Source organism: Biomphalaria glabrata, chromosome 4 (genome assembly GCF_947242115.1).
Source record: "Biomphalaria glabrata chromosome 4, xgBioGlab47.1, whole genome shotgun sequence".
NCBI lineage: Eukaryota > Metazoa > Mollusca > Gastropoda > Planorbidae > Biomphalaria > Biomphalaria glabrata.
The window spans coordinates 51253085-51279132 of NC_074714.1; the positions used below are offsets into that span (position 1 = coordinate 51253085).

Below are 26048 nucleotides of genomic sequence, written 5' to 3' on the forward strand. Positions count from 1 at the left end.
TCTTTGAAACATCAAAATGGTGTGTTTTTTCATATTACCTTTGTCATTTCTTTTAACTGTGTGCTTAAACACTTGTGTCTTGTGTGACTGCAATAATAATTTGCGATACAATCAGTATTTTACTGTTCTCTTGCGTCTGTTTTCACTTGTATTCAACATTAACTGTGTGTGCATTAAAATAATTCATTTGGAAAATATATATTCGCCCGAGTATATATCTATTATATAAATCTGTCTATTATTTATAAATTAGGCCTACTATTATATTACTATAGATTTATGGTTGATGTTAATATCTAGAACCTGGCAACAATGAGTGATACGGAGGATACAATTGTGAGCCAATTTGTTATAAAAACATTGGATTTAGTTGAAAAAGAAAAGGATGAAGCATTGACACGGTAAATATTAGGGCGTATTCTTCAAATTTACCTTTTTTTTTATTTAGTAGGCTAGTTAGACCGTAATTATAGGCCCTATGATGGCTACTCGTTTATCATTTATTACTATTATAGGCCTATATGTTAAATCTATGAATGACACAGTATTAAATAAGTTGAATTAACGTACTTATATATTTTGGCCTACAGCCTCAAACTGCGGATTGTTTAATCCTTTTAATAACTTTTATATAGTAGGCCTACTGATTTTGGTTAGCCTAATTTGAATTGGGCAAAACGTAGGCCTAAACAAAACACAAAAAAAAAATCAATAAAAAAATATGCTCACTTTAAAATTAATTAAATACTTTTTTAAAAAGGCTAAATAAAAATCATTGATGTTTTAAGTTATGATCGATAAACAGATATTAGGCCAGATTTGAAAATGAGTAAATCGTAGTCTAATTCCCCATCTCTTTTTTACGCGTTGTGACTATAGCATAAGATAAGATCTATATTCTATATAGATTTTAGTATATTCTATATAGATTTTAGGCCTATAGGCCTATATCTAAACTGGATATAAGCCTACATTAACTAACATATGATAGTTTCACATATGAAGAGCTAGGCTACAATACCTAAATCTAGAATCAATAGAATAGGCCTACTTTTGCTTTTAAATTGTCTATATTTTCATATAACGCTCACTCAAGACTATATATATATATAATATATTATTTTATTAAAATATATTCACATATATTTCTTAAGGATACTATATTGGGTCTAAAAGATTAATATTAATATGAACATTACAAATAAACAGAGGACTAATCTCTTAGAATTCTAGCCTATAGATCTAGTATAGAGTCTAGTTCTATCTACATCTAATCTTAGATATACCAAAAATATTTTGATTGATTAATAAAACGGAAGTCCAACTATGATTTATTTATATCATAAAATACCCTTACGTCATTGCAACGTAAATGGGAATTCCCTTTCTTATAAATGTAACCAAGAACTCTAGATAGCTAAACGGTTCTGAAACGTAACTTACAAATACTTAAACACAACCTAATCAAATACTCAGAGACACAGAGATATAATAGAGTCTAGAGATATAATAAGGATACATTTCTTACTTTCCCATGTGCAAGCATGTCAATGGCAATGCTCAGCTCCTTTACTGAGGGCGTTTTGTCTAATTCCGTCAAAACTGGAAGTGATGGGAAGTTGGAAACAGCATTTGGTGAGATGGCGTTTTCAATCTGGTAGAGTTCTGCATAGTGTTCTACCCATCGTTCCATTTGCAGCGCACGATCACTGATGATTGAGCCATCTTTTGACTTGAGCGGAGCACACTTGCTGGTGTGAGGTCCAAAGGCTTTTCTCATGCCTTCATATAGTCCTCTTATGTTACCACAGTCGGCACAAGATTGAATATCTTCGCATAGCTCCTGCCAGTATTTGTTAGCACATTGTCTCGCTACTCTTTGGGCATTGTTACGTGCAGCTCTGAGCCTTTTTAAGTTGCTTGGGGTGAGATCCTTCTTGTAGATTAGCATGGCTGCTCTCTTGTTCGTAGTGGCAGTTTCCATTTCTGGTAGACTAGCTTCAAACCAGTCTTCGCTTTTCTTGGTTTTGTTTCCAAAGACCAGTGATGATGTTTGGTAGATTGTATCACGCATAAACGTCCAGCTTTTTTCTACCTCAGTCACAGAGAAGTTTTTAAAAGCTTTCTCTAATCTGTTCTCAAATTCGGTGCAAAGATCAGGATTTTTTGTGCTAGTAGTATTCAGGCGTGATTTTCTTTTTCCCTGTGAAGTGTGGATCTTAGTTGGCAGCAGTCTTGTCCGGCAGGACACTAAACTATGATCAGTATCACAATCCGCGCTTTGGTAGCTACGTGTCAGCAGTATATTTCCAATGTCCTTTTTTCGTATCAGTATCATATCCAGCTGGTGCCAGTTCCCAGACCTAGGGTGCCTCCATGAGACACAGTGCTGTGGTTTTGTTCTCAAGTAATGCAGAGCTTATGGTATGTGCAGAATTCAAGCAGTCTTTGTCCGTTCTCATTCATCTTTCCGATTCCAAAAAGCCCAAGACAGTCTGGTCAGGTAGTGTGATCTGATCCTACTCTGGCATTGAAGTCACCTAGAAGGATCATATGTTCTTTTTGAGGAATGTTTGCAATGGCTTCTTTGAGGTCTTCATAGAACTTGTCTTTGTCCTCCTGAAGCGAGCATAGTGTGGGGGCATAGGCACTAATTAGAGTGACTTTTCCAGATGCTGTCATCATACTTATGCTTAGTAGCCGTTCCGAGCCACCAACTGGAGGGACTATCATGGGAAGAAGACTGTTCTTGACAGCAAAGCCCACACCATGTATTCGAGTCTCATCCTGTGCTTTCCCTTTCCAAAAGAAAGTGTAGTCAGTCTCGAAAGATATCTTATATGCCGAGCTTGTGGAAGGAGTCAGACCCAAGGGCCGCCCAAGACTAACATATAGAGATGTCTGCAAGCGAGACATGAGAGCCTCAGGCATCAATGAAAGTATGTGGGAAAACATAGCCAAAGACCGGAGTGCATGGAGACAGACTGTGCGTGCTGGGACAACCCTTGCTGAGAACAAAAGAATTGAAGCGGCTTTAATCAAGAGGGAAAAAAAGAAAGCTGCCCTGTCTGCTAGCCCTAAAATCAGAGGCATACACATGTACGAATTGTGGCAAAGTCTGCCGTTCTAGAATTGGCTTGATTAGCCACACCAGATTCTGCCCCGTCTCAAGATTAAGCCAAAACCAGTGACTCACTTGGGCGCATCCATTGCCTTTCGAGACAAAAGGAGCCATATATATATACATTTCTTACTCTATATACTAGGACAAAGCCATTAGAATTAGCGTATGGAATATGTTGCCTGAATCAGTCAGAAAAAAAACAATGACTTAGCAGTGTTTACGTCTCTAATTAACTTGCCTATGCACATGGAAACGCCTACATGATGTAATAATGTTCTCTTTTGAAGGAATGTCAGAAATTTTTAAGATACGATAACATCGTTCTGAGACTCCTTTACAATACAATTTAAAATTCACACTAGGCGGCAACCGGGGCCGCCGCGAGGGTTGTGGCCGCCTGCGTGCGAAAAAAAATTTCATTAAGACTGAGCTGGACACTGTTCCAAAAAGTGCCCTTTGATTTAAATCCATTTTTTAGGCAATTTAATTTTTTCCTTTCATATTAGCACCGTTGTTGTACCCCTCAAGTACAACTATGTATCATACACTAGGAACAATTTGCATTCAGAAATCTGTTAACTTGATTCTTTGTAATAAACATTCAAAGCTGATCTCGTTCAGACTACTCGCTAATATTTGCGACGATGAATTTATAATTGATGAGCTGGTATATTACAATGACGAGTGTAAATTATCATGATTTATATACAATTTCTCGATAACCTTGAAAGCTCAACAGTGTTATATGGTCTGGACGTGGAAATGTTAACCCAGCTAGCAAAGCTACCATCAGGGCTTCATCTGGGCCCCTAACTGAGCCCAGACTCAGTCTTGCCCCCGTTTGGGCCAATGTTCATCCACCAAATTGGGCCCATGTGTTTAGCCCTTTCTGGCCCCTCAATGGTTGCCCCATACTGGCCCCACGAGGGTTCCATCAGGGCTTCATCTGGGCCCCCTAACTGAGCCCATAATCAGCCCTAAGGGCATCCGTTTGGGCCAATGTTCATCCCCCACTTGGGGCCCATATGGTTAGCATGGGCTTGCCCAGTTGGGGCCCTTACTGGGCCCAAAATCTTTGCTATCAGGGAACTTGTTTGTTATTGTAAGTTCCAGTATAAATTCCCCCCAAAAAAAGATTGAAATACAAAAGAGCATTAACAGAGGAACTTTTTCAACACGTTTTCATAACACGTTCATAATAATGATCACGATTGTATTTTGGAGAGATGTGCATTGATTCCACCTGCATTGATTCCACCTGCATTGATTCCACTATCATCTGACATACACGGAGTCAGAGTTGCTTACACATTTGCCCAACAAATGAAGCAATTCATCGCTGAATATTTTTCTTGAATTTAATACAAAGTCAAATAACCCAAAATACAAGTCAAACAATGACTTACAAAAAACATAGTAAGACAATGGTTCTCACATTCCCGGGTGGCGACTCTCTAGATAACAAAATTTACGTTCGAGCCCCTTTAGAAGTTGGAGCCCAGAGGAGTGATGTAGGCTTCCACAGTGAGGTCCATGAGTTTTTTAAAGAATGTAATAAAAAGAAAAGAAACAATTTTAAGGTTTTATTTCTTATTTAGCCTTTATTAATTTAACACTGTGTATAAAATCCTAATTAATGTTACTAAAACTTTTTTTTTTCGGAAATAGTGTTTCTTACATAATTTTTAAGTGTTTTAAAAAGTTCTTCCTGGAGGTAGAATTGAAGATATGGCAGGTTTCCGCTCAAGTTTGCAAGGGGTTTGAACATGTTTTTCGCTGCCCCCCTCTCCCCGTTTTTTTTTTATCGGCTGTTGGCTTGTAGTTCCAAACAGCTTGTGCACCTGAACCGATATAGGCGTTTTATATTTTTAAATAAATAAACTTTAAAAAAAACTTGTCAAGCTTTTTTGTAACAAAAACTCAATATAATTGTTACTATTCCCGATTTAACTTGAGATGAAATATAGATCTAATAGTAATGAAATAAACTGATATTTTAAAAAAATCTAGCGCACAACAAAAAAAAAAACAGCATTATTCCTTCATGTCATAAGATAGTCTCACATTTTTTGGCACTAGGTACGCTAATTTCGTCATTGTCTCTGCATAACCACCAATCAATCGCTTAACCTCTTCTTACCGCCGCCTAAAAAACACACACACTCCATAACATCCCTTTTTGTCAGGAACTTGCGCCCTCCCCCGTACACATGAGAGGAATTAGCGCCCGTGAAAATGTTTATAAAATTGACTTTTTAATTACCGTAGTAGATCTACTTACAAACAACCCGCGAAAATTCAAGGCCAGAAATGAATAGGCGCCTATGGAAAAGCCCATGGGAATCCTAGCGGCAACCCTCTAGTGTAAAATTATATGTTAGAACTTCCTTCATAAACCTAGGTAGGCTAACTTTCACTAAACTTATAGCCTACAATCGATTTCATAATGTAAATAGCTACTAAATAGATATATCTGATTTTTAAGAAAGAAGTAAAGTTCCCCTTTAAGACCTTACGATCTATAGGGCAGATGATGAAAAGGTCATCTGTTTTTGTGGCCCATACGGTTAACGAGGGTGTCATGTGGCCAGCACAACGACCAACCGCCTTTACTTTACCCCAACTAATGTCACGTACCCATTAGAGCTGGGTGGACTCAGAGGCGCCCAAAGATGCCGAAATTAAAAATCCCAGTCTTCACCAGGATTTGAACCCAGGAGCCCCGGTTTGGAAGCCAAGCGCTTTACCGCTTGATGTATGATGTATTTTTTATTGCTACAAATTGAACCCAGCCAAAGCTTTATACATGATTTGTTTAATAACGAAACAATATGTAATTATATTTTGTGTAAAAGATATTTCTGCATAACTGAATTACAAATTAATGAAATCTATCTTTATGAATCGCATTTATATTGCGTATTCTTCATATTCATGCTACATAGTCTACTTATTCGACAATTCGCAAAGCGTGGTGAAGCATGTACCTACACAATTCCAAAAATAAATATTAAAGTAGCCTACATTGCTACAAAACTGTTGCGGCATACTAAGCAAACAAGCAGACGTCATTGCTAATTTCGACCTTGTTTCTGTTAAACCTTATCAGGAATTCTAAGTGTAGGCCTAATCTTTGTAAGAGCACAACGAATGTCATTTTCTACTTCAAGTCTTTCTATTTATAAAGCTTAGATTAAACTAGCTCTGTCTGTATGGCCAAAAGTTTGTGCACATTTTTTCTCCGACACTTAATCTCGGACGAAGCTGAAATTTTGCACAATTATTTCTTTTTTTTTTCTGACAACACTAGAATCACTGTAGAAAATTAACCAATGGAGAATTAATTGGTAATAAACTATTTTGTTTGGTACTCTCGAACAAGGGAAAGAAATTGTACTTTACTGAAGTGGTGATATAAGCTGAATTATTCCCCGTTATAGATTGCCGTCTCAGGCTCAGTGACCACAAACATGAAATAGAAACAATAGATAACAACTGTGACCACAAGAAATGGGCCTCAAGTTCATCTAAAGGGTAAGAACCTTAAAACTATACCTGCCAATAATGTACAAGTTATTCGATATCAAACAAAATAATCAATTACCAATAATTAATTGACTAATGGAGTAGGCTACCGGTATTTTTGTTTATTCATTCATGTTTTGTCAGGTACAATAAATAATTTTTAAGTATTTACTTGATCGGAGAATTCGTGAGTGAGAAATAGCTTTAACAACAAATTTAGCCACATATCATTTAGTGTATTTGGGCCGTTGGGGCACCACACAAGATTTGTCAACCGTCTTTCTCCATTCCTCTGCCTTTTGCCTTGGGAATTCAGGTCGCCTAGATTAGGGAAATGTGATATTTTATATAATTTCGTCCAAAAGCATGTGCACTTATCTTTGATCTTTGCAATTGAAGACAATACTTTTTTTTTTGGCAGGGAAGGGAGATGCCTCATATATCACAATCAACTACAATTTTCCTTACAGATCTCAGGAAGCCATTAAACTGGCTGAACTGATAATTTTTTTCAAATCTTCAGCATGGCTCTTAACTCAGGATTCTCAACTCAGCACCCAGACATTCAAATTATTCAGAAAATTTGAACAATGATAAAAGGTATAAAGACTATTTATTTTTAACTAAAGCACACGAACAGCATGCTAATGAGGCTTATCTTGCAGTTATGAAAAAAAAAAGTAAGCCTACAATTAATAGGCCTATATTTCCAGGTGTATCTCTATAAAATTATGCAAAAGTAGAAAGACAAATTAAATTATTACAAATTAAATTTGTAATAGATCTAGATTAACAATAAAAAAATATGTGTTTTTGCTTAGTGCAATTTCATGCGTTTAGCGTTCTCAGTGTATGATCCTATCACTTGTCTGGACCAGTTAGACAGGGGTGGGGGTATCTGGGTAATCAATTTTTAAATGTATTTAAATTTATACATTAAAAAAAAAAAAAAAAAAGAAATGGAATGACCTGAATTCGAACTTGTGGGCTAAGGCCTTCTCAGGCTTACCAAGCTAACGCGGTTACCACTCTACTAGAAAGGTGTCTATGGAATAAGATTGTAAAATTATCTATTATTTCTATTTCATGTTTGTGTTCACTCAGACGACAAGCTAAAATAAAGGGGACTAATTCAGCTTATACCACCACTTCATTCAAGTACAATTTCTTTCCCTTGTTTGCGATACCAAACAAAATAACTTATTACCAATAGTTCATTAACTAACTGTTATTATTATTATTATTATTATTATTATTATTATTATTGATTCTTATGTTGTCATGTAGAAAAAATAATTGTGCGAAATTTCAGCTTTATCCGAGATTGGGACAAATACAAAACAAACTTATACAAGAACCTGGCTATTGAATCATTGGAATAAAATCTAACTTTCTGATATGAATGTATATTTTGTGTGTCTTTGTATACATGTAATTTGTTTGGTCATAAAGTATTGATATGTGTTATGCACAATTGTATGCCTAATTTCCTCATGGATAGTAAAGATTATGAAATGAGATAATAGCGTAATATTTAATGTCATAAAGTTTGAACACTCATTTGGGGCCCGGGGTGATTTTCCAATTCTTCCCTCCCCTTCCCTGGCTACGCCACTGCTGGTGATATGTTTTAAATACTGATATTAATAATGAGACTCCCTCTATTTGAGAGGTGATGCTCCTAAAGCCTGGGGTCTTGAATTAGAAGATAATAGGTCTGCCATGCATTATGGTTTTTCTCCAGATAATCCAAAGGAATGCAAGGCATTCACATTTGGCTTTGACCCAGTTGCAGAAGCTGCTAGAAAGGAAGCATAGTAACGTTTGTAATGTATGCGTATCAATACAAACTGTTAAAAACATATTTAAAAAAAAAGTTCTTGTTCAAGAAAGGGTTAGTTATTGGGACATGGAGGCAATCACCGACAAGATTCTTTTTATTACCTTCGTTGACATCTTTTTTTTTCTTCTCTTTTCTATATTCTATATTATTTTCCGTATTCTCAATTGATGGAGCTGGTGTACATTGGTTGTGGGGAAGGGGGAGCAGGTTGTATGTTTTACATGCTACGGGTGTTTCTTCACATTCTGAAAGATGGGAGATGGCAGCGGGCAGGGATCGGACCCGAGACCACCGAACGACAAGTCCAGAGCGCATACCGCATCTCCGTGGGCAACCATCTAATGAGATCAGGGGTCATAGGTTCAACACACGTCTGTATTATATAAAATAGGATAACACATTAGATAGATATGCTCTTGATTTTCTTTTATATATAAATGCAGTACTGAGATCCTTGCACGAACAGGTGTTCCCAGCATCTTTACAGCCCTCAGACAATGCCGCTTGCACTGGCTTGGGCATGTTGGCCGGATGGAGGACAATCGCATCCCTAAAGTCATCTTCTACGGACAACTCGCTACTGGCTCAAGAAAAAATGGTCACCCCCACCTCCGTTACATAGATGTAATAAAACGGGACCTCAAATCAGTGAACATCAATACTGACCATTGGGAAGACATAGCTCGATAGACCGCACCAGATGGAGAGAAGACAGTGAACAAGAAAGCTATGGACAGCGAAAGAACATGGGCCTCAGCTCTGGAAGAAAAACGTACAATGCGAAAAATGGCCAGCTCCTCTACCATCAAATGCTCCTTCTTCCCTAGTGCTATTAGAGCATGGAACGGGTTGCCTGAGCTAGCCAGGAAAACCAGTGACTTGGCAGAATTTAAGTCATTGGTTAATATGCATGACTAAATGCATGACGCGTAGGACGTAATCATCTTCTTTTTTGAAGTAACGTCTGTATTATATAAGAAGAAGAAGAAGCGAAAGCCACCTTAACCTGCGATATTTGTGGACGGGAGTGTCTCTCTAAAATAGGGCTCCACGTGAAAAAGTGTGCGAGATGAACCATAGTCGTTCTACGACTGAAGGAGGCCATTACATAGGCCTATATAACCTCCTTCAGTCGTAACGACTATGGTTCATCTTGTATAACACTTTTTCATGTGACTGTGGAGCCCTATTTTTTGGATAGTGTTATGGCATAAATACGAATTAGTTATTTGTTTCATAAAAAGGGAAAGTTTTGACACGACTAGTAGAAACAAGACTAGGTTTTTATGATTTTTAGTAAGAATAGCAAAAATGACGGCTTTAGAGAGTAGCAGTTTTTATGAACATAGAGATTTGACTTGATGACATTCGGTGGTTCCCTTCGTTATTATTAAAATTCATGTTCGACATTCACTATCAGCACCGACTAACTTATATTGTTACTCCTGAGACATCCCAAAACAATCAGAGTGGCATACCATCTAAAAAGCTCTTGATTTTTAGAACTCATTAGGATATAGATCTAGCGATTTGTCAGTAAAAAAAAACATAGAGAAGACGATAGACAGCGCGGTGCTGCCACTTGCGTAACATTCCTCAAAAGGGTCCTTCGATGTAAAGTTTTACCAAGAGGAGTTGTTTTTTTTTAAATAAACTTTGATATAAACTAAATCTTAACTATAATTGGAAAAAAAAAATGACTTCCTAAATGAATAATTTTTTTTTATATTTCCTTGATACATTAATTAATATTAACACAATTTGTTGTATAAAATATAATATAATTCTAAAAAGAAATTCCGTACTGAATCATTCTCCCCCTTACTTACATGTTATAGTATAGATCTACTTGAAAATACCTTTTTCTTTCTCTTTTTGTAATTAGAGATGCTATAGAACACTTGTCCATTGAAGAGCTGGTGTACATAGGAAAATGTATTGTAAATTTAAAAATATCAGAATACCAATCAGGATTTTTTGGACGTACAACTATGGTTCTTACATTCACAAATGCTTTAGACTTAGATGAGCCATTACCATTTCACAAAATTACCCCAGGTAAATATGCAATGTTGTCTTTTTAACCTACATTTGGGGCTAACCTATACCTATACTGATTATACTGATAAGCTTTACATGGGTGGCTGTCTATAGTCATTTCAGCCAGACTATTGTCATAATAGTCCCTCGTTTGAACCCTGTCAGTCACCAACCATCATCCATCCCAGTGGCACTTCAGCCCATGGAGGGCCCTGGCCTGCTTTAGCACATCTCTCCATTCTGATCTGTCCTGTGCTTTACGTCTCCATGCGTGTAAGAAGAGCTGTTCTAGACCTGCCTCTACGTCATGAAGCCACCGTACTCAATGTCTGCCTTAGGGCGCCTGCCTTTTGTTCTTTGCCAGTGAGCAATCAATCTTTGCTCCTCTGTTCTCTGGCATTCTCTGAGGTGACCTGCCCAACATAATCTGTTCCTTTTTATTTTATAGCTGGTATATTTCTTGTTTGGTGCGAATTCTCCATTCGGTTTCCTCATGTATTTATAGACTTGCCATAATAATGTTCATTTCTGAAAGAACATCTAAAACTTTGAAGTCAAAATGAATCTTTATTTTTTTAAAAATGATTTTGTTTAAGAAAAACTTTTTTTTTTTTTTTTTTTAAACATTTACACAAGCAGATAGTTTGATTATTCTATATTATAATAATTATTGAAAATGTATTCTATATTATAATAATTATTGAAAATTTATTCTATATTATAATAATTATTGAAAATATCTGAAAATTTGCAGGATCAATTGTTGGCCTTACACTGACTCAGTCTCCCCGTTCAGATAGTTCACTTTCTGAAGGACTTGTATCTTTTGTCAATCCATGGAAAATTGAAGTAGTGTTTGATGAATACAGAGATGTTATTGAATTGAGTGATGCTCATATTTATAAACTGACCAAACTTTCCAATGATGTGACATATAGAAGGCTTAAGTCGTAAGTTGGTCCTACAGATTTGGGCATTATTTTCACCTAGTTATCTTATCTTATAAATCTATGTTTCCATGTCTTTTGTGACTTTATGATAATTTATTACATGTAATGTAAATGTAATTAATTAGTTCTTTTTTTCCTGGGATTAAAAAACAAAATTAGAATTTATTTGGCTGTTTTGTAACGAACATTTTGGTCTTACTTTAAAATTATATATTTATTTGAATTAGAGCATTGGAAGATTTATTAGAGAAAAGTAGAGGTGGGCCTTGGCAGAGACTTATCAATACTTTGTTTGGTATAGAAGATATCTCAATCCCAGGCGAATATGATTGTGAGTATTTCTTTAAGACTGACTTTATTCAATCTAAATCTTTATAATTTTTCCCATTTTATTTTAAAATAGATTTTGAAACTAGATCTAAATTTAAGATAAAAAGTTACTTTAAAAAAAACAATATTTACATTTTATTTCAGCTTTCAAATTTGGGAATAAAAATCTTGATGACTATCAGAAAGAGGCAGTAAAATTTGCTCTGAACCAGAAGGAAATAGCCATTATACATGGCCCACCTGGCACTGGGAAAACAACTACTGTTGTAGAGCTCATTATCCAGGCAGTGAGACAAGGGTTAAAAGTAAGCTACTCAAATTAACCTTTAATGTTTTAGCAGAGGAAAAGCTCACAGTTTCTTCATAATAGAAAAGTTTATTCTGCTCATTAAAAACAAAATTCTACTTGTTACTCTTTAATCTTTGTTTATATATCTTCAGTACCCCGGTATACAATAGTATTGCCTACGAAGCCTTTTGGCGCAAAGGTCGTTTTGGCTATGTTTTGCATGAGTGTTAGTGTTAAGACATATTTTTCATGTACAGAAGAAGAAATATTTGTGTCTGCTATTTTTGGTATTTAAGTTTGTTATTTAATTATTGTTAAATCTCTAACATTACACAACACCAAGCTGCCATCCATACTTCACAGTATGCATGCATGAAATAGTCAAAAAAATTTTCGTGGGAGCGGGGGGGGGGGGTAAAATGTATATTTTGTTTTTCTTGGTATAAAGTAGTGAAAAAATCTGTTTGTTATACATTTTTAAACACATTTTTAAGCGAAAAACATTAATAGCTTTCTTACATTATATATGTTATTTGAGTAATTATTTTTATATCTGCTCCTAATTCCTTTTTTTTATGTGAGCTATAACAAGTCCATTAATCAATGTGACTTATCATTTACTACATGTAAATGTGTGTTTGTGTTTCACATCATTTTCTTTAATAAACATTTTGGCTTGGGTTCATTGAGAGGCACACTTTTATTTTCAAAAAATTTTTGTTTAAGGTATTGCATTAAAATTAAAAACAAAAACAAGTGGAGCGCTAGAAACAGATTATCGTCTTACACATGAGAGAGGGAAGGGGTAGAGGAAAGAGTATATACACGGAGTGAAATGTGCGCAGAAGAGAGGGGCAGGATAGGTGTCACAGGTAATGGCCAGTCCCTAGGAGATGATCTTCAGATGCTTGACGCCAATTACCAGTGCTCGGTGCTGGTCTTGTCTTCATTTGTTTAACTATACCTGCGTCAATGCAAGATGTGCCACCCAAATCACCCATACCTAATTTCTCCAAATATATCTTTTCAAAGTATCTTAGTGTCATCCCTAATGTTTGTTTACATTTGTGGATTCACGTTAGAGTCTGTACTCACCACATTCCGTGTCTTGATCTTTACTATGTGTGGAGTTATTGTTGTCATTCAGCGTAATAAAGCTTTAGATGTTAACATGGTTTTTGTTATATTAAAGTATGACACTTAGCTAGTTCGTATATTACACTTATATCAAATAAAGAAAATTGTCTTTTGGAAAGAAATCAAAAAATGTCATCCAGTGCAGAACTCACATATAAATAAAGGGGAGGGGATAGCATGTCATTACCATTCAGGAATATGACTTATTATAGGCCTATATTCATGAAATAAGCAAAACCTTTATATTTAAAAAAAAACATTTCGCTGGACAGTGTTAGAATTCATCCTATGCATACAATATTATGGTATAGTGAAACAAACATTGTTATAAAAGCTACGTGCTTATTTAATTATCGTCAAATTATATCTTGCGCTAAAACGGCGTCGCCAAACGTCACGTACCGTATTGCCTATAATCAAAGACACTATCTAATTTTCAAAGCTTGATGTAGCTTTGAAACCTGGCTACACTGAGTTGTTGTTTTTTAAAGTTGGCAGTTCTCTGATGTTAGTCATTTAATTTCCCCTTGTTAGATGTATTCAAGCTTCTTAATTGAGTTTTAATTAGTTTTTTATTTTTTTCAAAACTTGCCCTGCATTTAATCCTCTATTTCTAAATAGACATACATTTGAGTTTTGTTTTCATAAATAATCTCCTTTTTTTACATTTTTAAATCAATCTCTTTTTTTTTTTTTAATGTAGGTTTTAGTTACAGCACCATCCAACGTTGCAGTGGATAACATTACTGAAAGGCTTGGGAAGTATCAAGTAATTGATATTATACGCATTGGACATCCAGCCAGATTTTTGCCACAAGTACGCAAACATTCTCTAGATTTCAGAATTGAAGAATATTTGGACACTAGCATTAGATCAGATATTAACAATTGTTTGGTCAGTGAATTTTTTTTTTCTCTCTATAGTTTTTAAAATGTATTAACATTTTCTTAAAAGACATTTTTACATTTCAGTTAAATTGTATAAATGTCCAAGCACTATCGACCTGCTTTGCCAATCGATTTGTTCCCAGGCTATATATAATTTATCTCTCCTCCATATATATCTTTTGCTCATGAATTATGCTGCATTTTATTGGAATGACCCACTATGTAGCTCCCCCAAACATATACTTTTGGCCCATAAATTCGAGTATCACTTATCCTTCCACCATGTAATATAGTCCTACATACAATCTCTGATTATTCTATGGATTTCAGTTATTTATTGCAATATATAATAGGCTCTATGATGGTTTTTGGCTGGAGCGTTTTTTCTTATTGCATCCTGCACATGGTAACACTCACAATATATTTTGGCATATGTTAAAATAAAACCATATAGAAACTAGAACAGATGCAAAAAAAGATTCATGAGATTTAATACAAACGAATATTCACAATTAGTCAGAGTAGCACCATTAGTAAAAAGCACTTAATTTAGAGACTAAAAAGTAAAGTAGCGATAATACATAAAACACTGAACCATATTTTACGAATACAAACAGAAATCCTAATAAAAAGTCAGAAAGACACAAAGATCAAGTCACATATCTTATTCCCAATGCTAGAACAATTTTGTTCAAGTGCTTCTTCTTCCTTTGTGATGTTAAAACATGAAGTGGGTTGCCTGAATCAGCCAGGATAACTAATGACTTGGCAGATTTCAAGTCACAGATTAACATTCATGACTAGATTAACACAGGGATAACTATAGAGCATAATTATCTTCTCTTTTGAAGTAATGTCTGTTTGCACTTTTTGTATTTTATAGGTAAATAAAAAGTTTAAACTTTTTTTTGTGAGCATAACATTGGCATTAAATACAACCATTTTGAAATAGATTTTTTAATGCTGCAATAATGTATTGCCTTTGCTATTAATTGATTAAAAAAAAAAAGAGTTGAGCAGACATTATGCCTTACGCAAAGCCTTTTTTTTTTTAATTGTTCCTAAGGGCGTAGTTATAGTTATTTATTTTTTTGTTGACAGCTATACCTATATCAGAATTAATTTTCAGATCAAATAAAAAAAAAATAATATATATATATATATATATATATATATATATATATATATCTTTTATATAGCGCTACTTTCATGCTTATAGCATGCTTAGAGCGATTTGGTCCAATCTCATTTGTGGATCAGTTGGGGGGGTGGGGGGGTATCTAGGAGTTGGTTTTCCATGCTGCCTTTAGGCGCTCAGTAAACACAACTCTGCCCAAGTCGGGTGTTGAACCTCGAGTCCCCTTCTAGGTAGCCGAGCCAAGCCAAGTTCAAGCGCACTTAGCCTCTCGACCATGCTTCCCACATATATTTATTATTATATATATAGTGTGATGGCCTTGTTCAGACTGTCTTGAGGTCAACTATAGATGACTGTTGAATTTCAATCAATTACTCTGCAAGCGTTTGAGTTTTATTGTTCGGGTGTATTCAATGTAGTTGATCAACAGTACAGAATAAACAAGACAATCTATTTAACGAGTGAAGAGATGTGATCAACACTGATGAACAATTCATAAGATATTTATTCCAAGAAAAGGCCACAGTAAAAGTCTCTGTCAAATAAACACGTCTTTACCCTAGAGAATTCTATTGCTAACTGACTTTCCAGTCTCTAACCCAAAATATCCCAAGCGTCACTAGTCCCGTTCAACATACGTCTTCTATGGTGCGTCGCTAAATAACTACTACTATAAACTAGGTGTCCAACAATAGATAGATAGATAGAGAGAGAGAGAGATATTGTTTGTCTATCGTGGTTTAATGATGACCACTTTTTTCATCCAGGGGGGCTGAGGGCTTTGTACTTCATGTGGCTGGTGAGACATGGGAGCCCTGAATGTTCAACTGCACACTGGGCAGACCAAAAATAATATGCAAACAAAACATATTGTGTCTCTTTTTCATTGGTATAATAATCAAAGTAATTTGTAGATCCAAGAGATGTATGTAAAGCAACATGAAGTAAATTTCTTTTTTATTCATCTCAGAATAGGTTGAAGAATTGCACAAATCTTGCAGAGAGGCGTAATTTAACAATCCATCTAAATTTGTTGATAAGGAGAAGCAAAGAAAAAGAAGAAGCAGCAGCCGAATATTTAATGCCCAAGGCAGATGTTGTGCTGGCCACTCTTACCAGTGCCTCTCGAGATGGAAAAGGACCAATGAATTACTTAGCAGATGACCACTTTGACTTAGTTGTTATTGATGAATGCTCACAGGTGATTGTTGTAACTATTCTTGAAAGGCTCATTACTTTTTTTTTACCTTAAAACATACATCATCATCATCACTCCTTTGAGTTCCTCATGGAACATAGGGCCTCGACAAAAACACGCCACTCTCCACGGTCTCTTGCTAGCTTTTTGATGGTGTCCCAGCTCTACCCGGTCTTCTCTGCTTCTTCAAGTACACTGTGTCGCCATGTTCTTTTTGGTCTTCCTCTGCGTCTTGTTCCTTGGGGGTTCCACTCTAAGGCCTGCCTAGCTCTGTTGCTGGTATCTTTTTTAAGGGTGTGACAGATGAAGACATTAAGCGCCGTATAAATCTAGCGCGTCAGACACAGCTAAAACCAACCTGAAAATTTCCACACATCTCAAACAAGACCAAAATAAGAATCTTTAACTCTAATGTCAAGGCTGTCCTACTGTATGGTTCTGAAACATGGAAAACAACTGAAGCCACAACAAAAAAAATACAGACCTTCATCAACAGATGCCTGAGAAATATCCTAAAAATACACTGGTATGACAAAGTAGAAAACACCAAACTGTGGGAGATGAGTGGACAGAAAAATATAGAAGTGCAGATCTTAGAGAGGAAGTGGAGATGGATTGGTCACACCCTTGGTCAAAACATACATGGTTACCTAGTTTTCTTAAATATTCTATATGATAAGTATTCAATTAAAGTTGAAAAATAAAACAAAAAAACAACTTGATTGCACTCTAATAAATAGTTTACACCAATGTTATCTACAAAATGAGGGGAAAATTTGACCCCTTGAATTTTTTTAATGTGCATTGATTCTTAATATCATGTCCAGTTTTCTTGTTGATATTGTTGTTATGATCCCATCCAATTTAAAAAAACAACTTTATCTAAGTGTAACTTACAAATACCAGTACAGTAAGGAAATAGTGGACTTATATGTATTATAAATACAAGATAGACCCAAATAAATGTTTATTTTGTTTACATTTATGTCATACATGTTTATGAATTAAAACATCCATTTATATAAATAATTAAATTAACAGTGTTAGGAATAAGATCCCATATATATATATATATATATATATATATATATATATATATATATATATATGAATGAACAGTTGTCATAATTAGTTACCAGTCTTTCATGAAAATAATTTTTAGAATGTATGCATTTCATCTATCAGGCAATAGAAGCAGCTTGTTGGATTGGAATATTGCAAGGCAAGAGATGTGTGCTGGCTGGAGATCATTTGCAACTTCCTCCCACCATTCTGTCTAGAGAGTATGTGACATAAAACACTTTGATATGATATTCATACATTTATTTTAAAAGCAGAGCATGGACAGACTATTTTTGTGGGAAGGAGTTGATCCCTGGAAGGTTACTTGAGTCTTGTATCTGTTATGTTTAATATGAATATCCCCTTCCCCCCCCCCCACACACACACATTTCTCCTGAATATTCTTTTAGTGTTTTTATTATTATTTCTATTATAATTTTTCACTATAGATAGAGCTTAACTTAAATGGATATTTCACCATTTTAGATTTCAGGTATTCATTCACTTTTAAGCACAAATTGTGAGACAAAACCAAAACATTTTTCCACATTAACTTGAAACTAAAAACAATCGCTGGCCAAAAGAACCTTTGCTTCTTTCTTTTTTCATTTAAGCTACTTATTTATAGCTGCAGAATATATTTCTGGTATTTTTCTCAAAATGTGGTCCTACTCTGATTCAAATGTATTTAGAGAGAGAAATATTTTTTGCCTGGTCGTGCAGTACACAAGCTGGACTGTCATTCGGTCATCTCGATGATCTCGAATTCATATCTAGCCAACTGCTATCCCCTATCACCCTGTGAGAGGTTTGGACTAGGAAGTAGAGTATCTATAACTCTGAAGGAAGATCCAAAGCCTGTAAAACAAAAATAAAGCTCTGGTAACTCATTTCATCCTTAAAAACATTTTAGTTCATTGCATAGAGCTAGAAAAACTGTTGCTTGTGAGAAAAAATAATTTGATAAGGAGAATACAAATTGGATAACATTATTTTTAGCGTTTTTTTTTACATTAAATAATTTTCAGAGCTGCGGCTGAGGGACTAAAAATTACATTAATGGAAAGATTGATGAAAACTGTGTTCGAATGGAAGCATAATGAAGTGGTCAAAATGTTGCATATTCAGTACAGAATGCATCAAGACATTATGGCTTGGAGTTCTGAAACTCTTTATGCAGGGCAACTTGAAGCTCACCATTCTGTGGCCACACATTTACTTAAGTAAGAAAAATTATTTTGATTTTTTTTAAAGTTTTTAGCTCATATTCTTTGTTTCTGATATTCTTTCGGAAAATATTGAAACCTGCCTTTTTGCCTGCCTGAGCGGACTACTTTGGGGGCCGATTTTGAATGTTTCTACACAAACTGTCTCTGTAACCTTCTTTTAAAGTAAATTTTATCAGCCTTATCCCACTTGAGCTACCATCTTCTAACTTAGACTTAGACTTTACACTTCAATCCTCCTGTGCCATTTTGGCGCACATGGCGGCAAGCTGTCTCCCAGAGATCAGGTCAAGGATGACTTTTACAGCCTCTTCCCAACTGGTGTCCATAGATTTTAGGTATTCAAAGAAAATGCAAGGCCATGTTATATGTGGAAGGCCTTGTTTTTGCTTTCCTCTTTTTGACTTCCATATTATGGCTGACTTTCTGAGCAGCTTACTGTTAGTTAATGGATAAGGAAAGAGTCTTATGATCTAAGATTTGGTTGTGAATACTAAATGAAAAGCTGATGACAAACTGAGTTGTAGTCATGCAGGATGATACTGTGGTTAGTTTAAAATATCTGTCAAAGTAACTGGTTAAAGTGAGCATTGAGCACTACGGTTCTAAATTACCCGAGCAGCTTGTCAACTAAATATAAATAGTATTGCATAAATTAGAAGATGGTGAGACTGGTGCCAGAATTCTTTTTGCTGGCAATATGACATCAATATTAACTGTTGGTCATAGAAACATGACTTTTATATCATCCGCTCTATAGATTGCAAGGTCTACTTTACTTTTAGCTTGTTAGCTAGGGATAGCATTGCTCTAATGAGAGAAAATACCGAGCACATATAACTTTAACATACGACCCTCATTTATCAAGGATTCTTTAGTGAGAGACAGTATTTATAATCAGTCTGTCAGGTCACGTGTTAAGGCCAGATGTTGATGAATAGTGTCATGACATGATTAAATTTACAAATGTGAGCTTCCTGCCATTGTGTGCCCTAATGGATTCAACTATATTTTGATAGCTATAGTTTGTTTTTATTTTTAAATTTTATCTAAACTATCACAAATGTTTTTTGACTGCAAGCCAGGAAAAGAAGCTATACATCGAGAAAAAAAATGACATACTCATTAAGGAAGCATTGTATTCCAAATACATTTTACATTTTTTGTTATTAAGCTCAAACTCAGGTCAGAGTGTTCATAGGCTGTCCACCTGAAGAAGCCATTTAAAATGGTGAAGCAAGCCAACCACCATTTTGCTTAATGACTATACCAGTACTTCAGATATTGATAGTTTCATTTATATAACTACATACTAAACTATTAAGAACCTCAGCACTAAACAGGGCAAGATTTTGGGGAGGACAGGCGGGGGCTACTGCTCCAGGTATTCCACAAGAGAGTGTCCCCCACATCTGTAAAGAAAGTCAAATTACAGAAGATAGTATTGGTCCAACATAATGTAAAGGCAGACCCAGGCCTACATGCATAGATGAAATAGAGATACATTTGTGTAGGATCTAATTTACAACAGTCAAAACTGCGTGGCCATCCAGCATTTCATCTTTAAAAGGGGATCTACTATATCAGTGTTTCCCAAAGTGGGATTTGAAGGGAAACATGTTGCACTATGCTGACTTTTTTAAAAATTTAGTTTATAAATTAGAATAAAATATCATACATTTTAAATCCTTTTTATTATTAAGTGCTTACAAACTCCAATACTGTGCTATTTTTACATTTTAAGACAAAGTTCTGGAAAGATCAGGAAATGGATAGGCATGTTACAACTTCCGTCGACACATCTTTGCAATGTTTAAAAACTATGTTTCCATTTTTTTTAGAATCTATTTGATGTGTCTCTGAAGCATGTAAAAAATAAACTAAGCGAATACTTCATTGGAATGGAGGAATTTTTAATTTGGTTTTGTAGGCCTACTAAAAAATTAAATAAACTTTAATTGTTATTAAAATAAATCCTTTTTTTTTTTTTGGGGGGGGGGGGGGGGGGTACTCAGCATTACGAAAATTCTACAAGGGGTACGCATAAGACAAAAGTATAGGAAACATTGATCTACATCTATAAAAGGGGATCATCTACAAACTCGAAGTATATATTTCTTTTAATTATGAATTTTAAACATTAAAATTTTTTAAAAAGATAAAGATAATTTTTGAAATTAGATATAGTGTATTTTTTAAAACTTACATCTGGCTGCAGGGGTAAACAACTATATTAAATATGTATACATTATGATAATTTTTTTATCAAGGGACCTAAAACATGTTGCAGTAGAATATGTAGAGGAGACCAACTTTCCTTTACTGCTAATAGACACAGCTGAATGTGATGTGCCTGAATTGAATAATCCTGAAGAAGTATCAAAGGCTAATGAAGGTGAGTGTATAAATTGTAATCTTTTTTTTTCTCTCCCCTTAATGTTTGCTGGGGGCACGGTGGTTTAGTGGATAAGTGCTTGGCCTGGGTTCAAATCACAGTGAAGACTGGGATTTTGACTTTCAGGATATTTAGGGCGCCCCTGAGTCCACCCAACTTTAATGGGTACCTGACTATAGTTGGCAAAGTAAAATTGGTTGGCCATTGTGCTGGCCACATAACACTATGCTCATTAACCATTGGACAAAGAAACAGATGACCTTAACATCATCTTCCCTATTGATTGCAAGGTCTAAATTGGGAATTTAACTTTACCTTTACTTTTAATCTTTGTTTATTTGAGAGGGACCAAAGAATTACATTAAGAAACCTAAATTTTCTGTTATGCTTTAATTTATAGTAAATAGTAACTTTTGTTTATTTTATGTCTTCAATTGTAATATGGCTATCAACATTTCAATAATAACATTTCAATATGTACATTTCGATACTTATATTTCAATAACTACATTTCAATACTTGCTAGCTTTAATACCTTGTAGATCATGAAAATTAAATTTGTGCCTTTTAATTCTTTAAGGTGAAGTTGAGATTGTGGTCAATCGAGTGGAGGAGCTGATCAGTTATGGTGTGAAACCATCAGATATTGCTGTTATATCTCCATATAATTTTCAGGTTAATATCACATATTGATAAAAAAAGGTTCTTTATTTTTACAAAGCTTATATCATCATACTCTGTCTGTCAGGTAAAATGTTTGAACATGCTTTTTCTCCCTTTCTCGTGCCAAGTTGAAACTTTAACAATTATTCATTGTAGCTGACAAAACATGAATCAATAAAAAAAATAACCAATTAGTTAATTAATTATTGGTAATTAATTATTTTATTTCAAAATATGGGGAACAATTGCTGCATAATTAATAATTTTGTTTGATATCGAAATATCGGGAATAATTGCTATGTAATGAGAGATGTGAATGTATATATGGATTCATTCCCCTTATTACATTTTGTCATGTTTTTTTCTCCCATTTCCCATTCTCAGTGACAATAAACAAATCAATAAAAAAACTTAACCAATTAGTTAATCAATTAGTAGTTATTAATTAATTTTGTTTTATATAGAAGAAAGGGAGCTAAACCTTGCCATCTTAAGATAAATGGCAGTAATTAGTGGCTATTTCCCTTAGATAAGCTTATGTTTTTATAAAAAGTTTTCTTACTTTTACATGTTAAATGATCATTTTTAAATTATATAATTCTTTTTTTTAATTTTCAATTTTAATTTTGGCAATTTGTCATATAGCAGTCATTTTATTTTCTGGCAGGTGAAACTAATTAGGTTACAGTTGTGTTCAAGATACTTTGATCTCGAGGTCAAAACTGTAGATGGTTTTCAAGGTCGTGAAAAGGAAGTAGTAATCATTTCAATGGTCAGGAGCAATTTGAAATGTAAATTTTTTTTTAAATTTAAGAAATTGTTATCTGGTTAGCTTCAGAAATGTAACTGATAATGAACTCCGATATCTATGGACTCTGTGTGCTGTTCATGCATGTATTTGTATCAGTACTTGTCATCCTAGTGGTCAGTTGATCCACTATTTGTGTTTTTATATATTAAGTTATAGTTTTTATGTAACGCTACATTCATGCTTATAGCATGCTCAGAGCACTATGGTCCAATCTCGTTTGTGGACCAGTGAGGGAAGGGGGTATCTGGGATATGGTTTTTCCTGTGCTGCATTTTTGTGCTCAGTAAACACAACTCTGCTCGAGTCGGGTGTCGAACCTTGTACCCCATTCAAAGGTAGCTAAGCCAAGCCAAAATCAAGCGTATTTAGCCTCTAGACCATGCATCCAACTTCTTACTACTTGATTTTTCTGTTTACTTAAATTTAGTCATGTTTTATTGAAACAATTTAATTTACAAGGTCTAAATTCAACTTAGTTTATTACAAAAACAAATTTAATTAAAAAAACAGTTTTTGTTTCTTTTCATTATTTTATTGCCTAAATTTTTTTTTTACTAGCATCGGTTGGATTTCTAGCAGAGATACGCAGGATCAATGTAGCAGTAACACGTGCTCGTCGACACTTAACAGTAATATGTGATACTGCGACAGTTTGCACAGATAAATTTATTAAGTCCATGGTGGATCATTTGCACAAGAAAGGGAAAATTCGATCAGGAAATCAGTATTTAGGTGGTGGGTTAAGTTCAGTAATTTTTTGTTATATTTTTGTTTTTTACTTAATTAATTGACTTAGTTTTCTAAGTTGAATTTTGATTGAATTAACAAAAAAATATGTAGTTATTATATTTTAAAAAATAAATTCAAATGACTTTTAACTATAAATTACAATTCCTACGAAAAGTAGGAAATGGTCATGCTAATTCTTACTTGGAAAAATCAGGCATTCTTAGTCATTACATACATTACCCACGGCCTGCGGGCCATTGTTTGTGTTTACTAATCTAGTGGATTGGATTTAAATGTATGTTAAACTTAGCTAATGATCCTTTCAAGGTTTTCTCTTTCGCCATTGAAATAAAAGTAGTTTTGTGAAAATGGGTTTACCCGTTGTAAAGTACGTCAGGACGTCTAAATTCGCAGATATAAGGAAGGAATTTATGTAAAAATGCCTTTGAAACACAAATTTGAAGGTTAATTTTATTAAATAATGAAATCAATAGACTATAGTTTGTATTTTCATGTGTCAAAGAAAAAAACTATCTGTGCTGAGTGCGAACATTTGTGCAAAGATTGGTCAAACGGTTTTGATTTCTATTCGGGACATACATACTCCTTAATTCTACTTTATAGTATAGATAATTCATGACACACTATAGACTGAAGTCATATAAATATATATATTTATTTAACATGACCATTTCCTACTTAGTCTTACATATATAGTTTGTTACTAAATTTTTTAAATTAGTTTTTTTATAGATCTAGTTATAGGTTGTTTTTTTTTTCATCTTTTTTTTGGTTGTTTCTTACTTTATTTAGAAAGGTGAACTGATGACCAGATTCAAAAGATGTTTACAAAATGAGAAGAATAAACCAAAGACTAACATTAAAAGTTTTGTATATCGATGTAGTCGTAGAGTAAATGGAGCACACTCTTGTATAATACATTCCATGTTTGACTGAAAAAGATGGAATGTTTGAAATTCTGTGATAAAATATGGAATTATAAATATACCGTACATGCATTGACTTTGTTCTTTTTATTAAGAGCTTAAATTAAGCTCTAGTGAATGTTTTTGTAACATACTATTTACACTATTATTTATCAGGTACTATACAGTAATGATATTTTTTTTAAAGACTCATCTGTAAATTATGAGATGTGTAAGTAAAAAAGTAAAGTTCCCCTTTCAGACCTTGTGGTCTGTAGGGCAGATGATGATGTGTTTTAATAAATATTTATTGTATTTTAACATGTGTTATCTCACTGTTTGAAAGTTAAAAGGATGAAGAGAAAATGTGTAATATTATAATGACTGAAAGTATCTGTGGTGAAAATAAGTGAAATGAAGGGAACAAAAATGCTGGACATTTTCCTGACTGATTTTGTGTATTGGGTGTTTCTTATCTATTTATTTCCTATATTTACTTTTCTATTGTAGTTTTAATTCAAAGTTGTTTTTTTTAGCTCTTGAATTACTTGCTATTTCTTTTAATTATTTTATGAATGAATCAGATTATGTTATGTGGTTCTTACTAAATCTAATCTAATGTCAGTGTCTGATTCCAAAAAATAAAGGATGGATGCAGTAGTTTACACAGCTACACCAATTTTAGATGTGGCTCTTACTACCAATGTATAAAATGTAACAAATGAGAATACATGAGGATAACTTAAGTAATATATATTTATTGTAGATAACCTAAATATGTATTTTAATAAAGTCATTTTTGTAGACATTTTATTGCCTCATTAGATCTTCAATAGCATTAAAGTTGTAACTTACTGTGATCTTTTTCCTTCTACAAAGAACCTCCAGAGAAAATTATTGATTTTAGCATGATCGTATAATGTGATCACATTGTCAGTATATGAATTTTAAATAGTTTAACAAAAGGTAGTGTGCAATGTGCACAACATAAACTAAAAAGGTTATAGAAATAAAAAATCACCCTTTGGGTCAGGATTTTGTGATTTTACCATCATAAAAGTGGTACAAGACACCGATAACAAAGACAAACGGACACAAAAACTCTTTAGTCCCCCTGGCAATGAAATTATTAAATAAAATTAAACCAACTTTTGGCATGTACATTGTGACTAAATGCATGACGCGCAGGATAAGTGAGCCTGGTGTGAATGCATATTTAGGTTTTCAATAATTGTAATGTTTTGTTTGGTGTAATGCGCAAATTGTAAGACAAATTTTGTTATGGATAATAAAGATTATTATTATAAACAAATGATTTTTAAGTATCAGCAATTGATCATCCTAGATTTATTTCAGTCTTTTACTCAGAAAACTATAGTAAACTGCAAAGGCAGCTTTACCTAAGCTAAGATTTGAAATGAATTTTATTACACATTTAAATAAAATAATTTTCTTAAGGAAGCTTCAGTTGTTTTTAAGAAGCATAAAAAAATAAAAACACTATTAAAATAATGTACATGCATTAAATATAAAATCCCACTAATAAAATAGATTAAGTAAATCATAAAGTGACAGATCTGACTTAATAGTGTCTATACTCAATTCTTGTTAAAACTGTCAAATGGACAAAAGCCCACATTTTGACAAATTTCACCTTTCCAACATGTGAATGAATTCTTTTTCACAGAGCTCAAATCGTATAAATTACATACACATTCAAAAGAGAAAATTACCTCATATGTGTATCCATGTGTTAATTTTATTATGCATTGGT

The 26048-nt window shown here is 34.1% G+C and overlaps 1 protein-coding gene across 1 annotated transcript; it reads left to right on the top strand.

Moving 5' to 3' along the window:
• On the top strand, positions 1 to 25589 carry LOC106058049 (DNA-binding protein SMUBP-2-like). Its single transcript, XM_056027928.1, has 15 exons — positions 1 to 19; positions 6565 to 6658; positions 10378 to 10550; positions 11287 to 11482; positions 11710 to 11813; positions 11957 to 12117; positions 13942 to 14133; positions 16235 to 16465; positions 17648 to 17745; positions 18553 to 18747; positions 21021 to 21145; positions 21726 to 21820; positions 22476 to 22599; positions 23178 to 23354; positions 24162 to 25589. The coding sequence occupies exons 3-15, from the start codon at positions 10484 to 10486 to the stop codon at positions 24167 to 24169; spliced, it is 1773 nt and encodes a 590-aa protein (XP_055883903.1). The 5' UTR covers positions 1 to 19; positions 6565 to 6658; positions 10378 to 10483; the 3' UTR covers positions 24170 to 25589.
• The last annotated feature ends 459 nt before the right edge of the window (positions 25590 to 26048 follow it).

Bases quoted from the DNA above. Each gene is read 5' to 3' on its own strand.
- LOC106058049 (XM_056027928.1), top strand. From the start codon at position 10,484: ATGGTTCTTACATTCACAAATGCTTTAGACTTAGATGAGCCATTACCA. The intron at 11,814-11,956 runs GTGAGTATTTCT...ATTTTATTTCAG, and splicing joins AATCCCAGGCGAATATGATT to CTTTCAAATTTGGGAATAAA. The intron at 18,748-21,020 runs GTAAGAAAAATT...TTTTTTATCAAG, and splicing joins GTGGCCACACATTTACTTAA to GGACCTAAAACATGTTGCAG.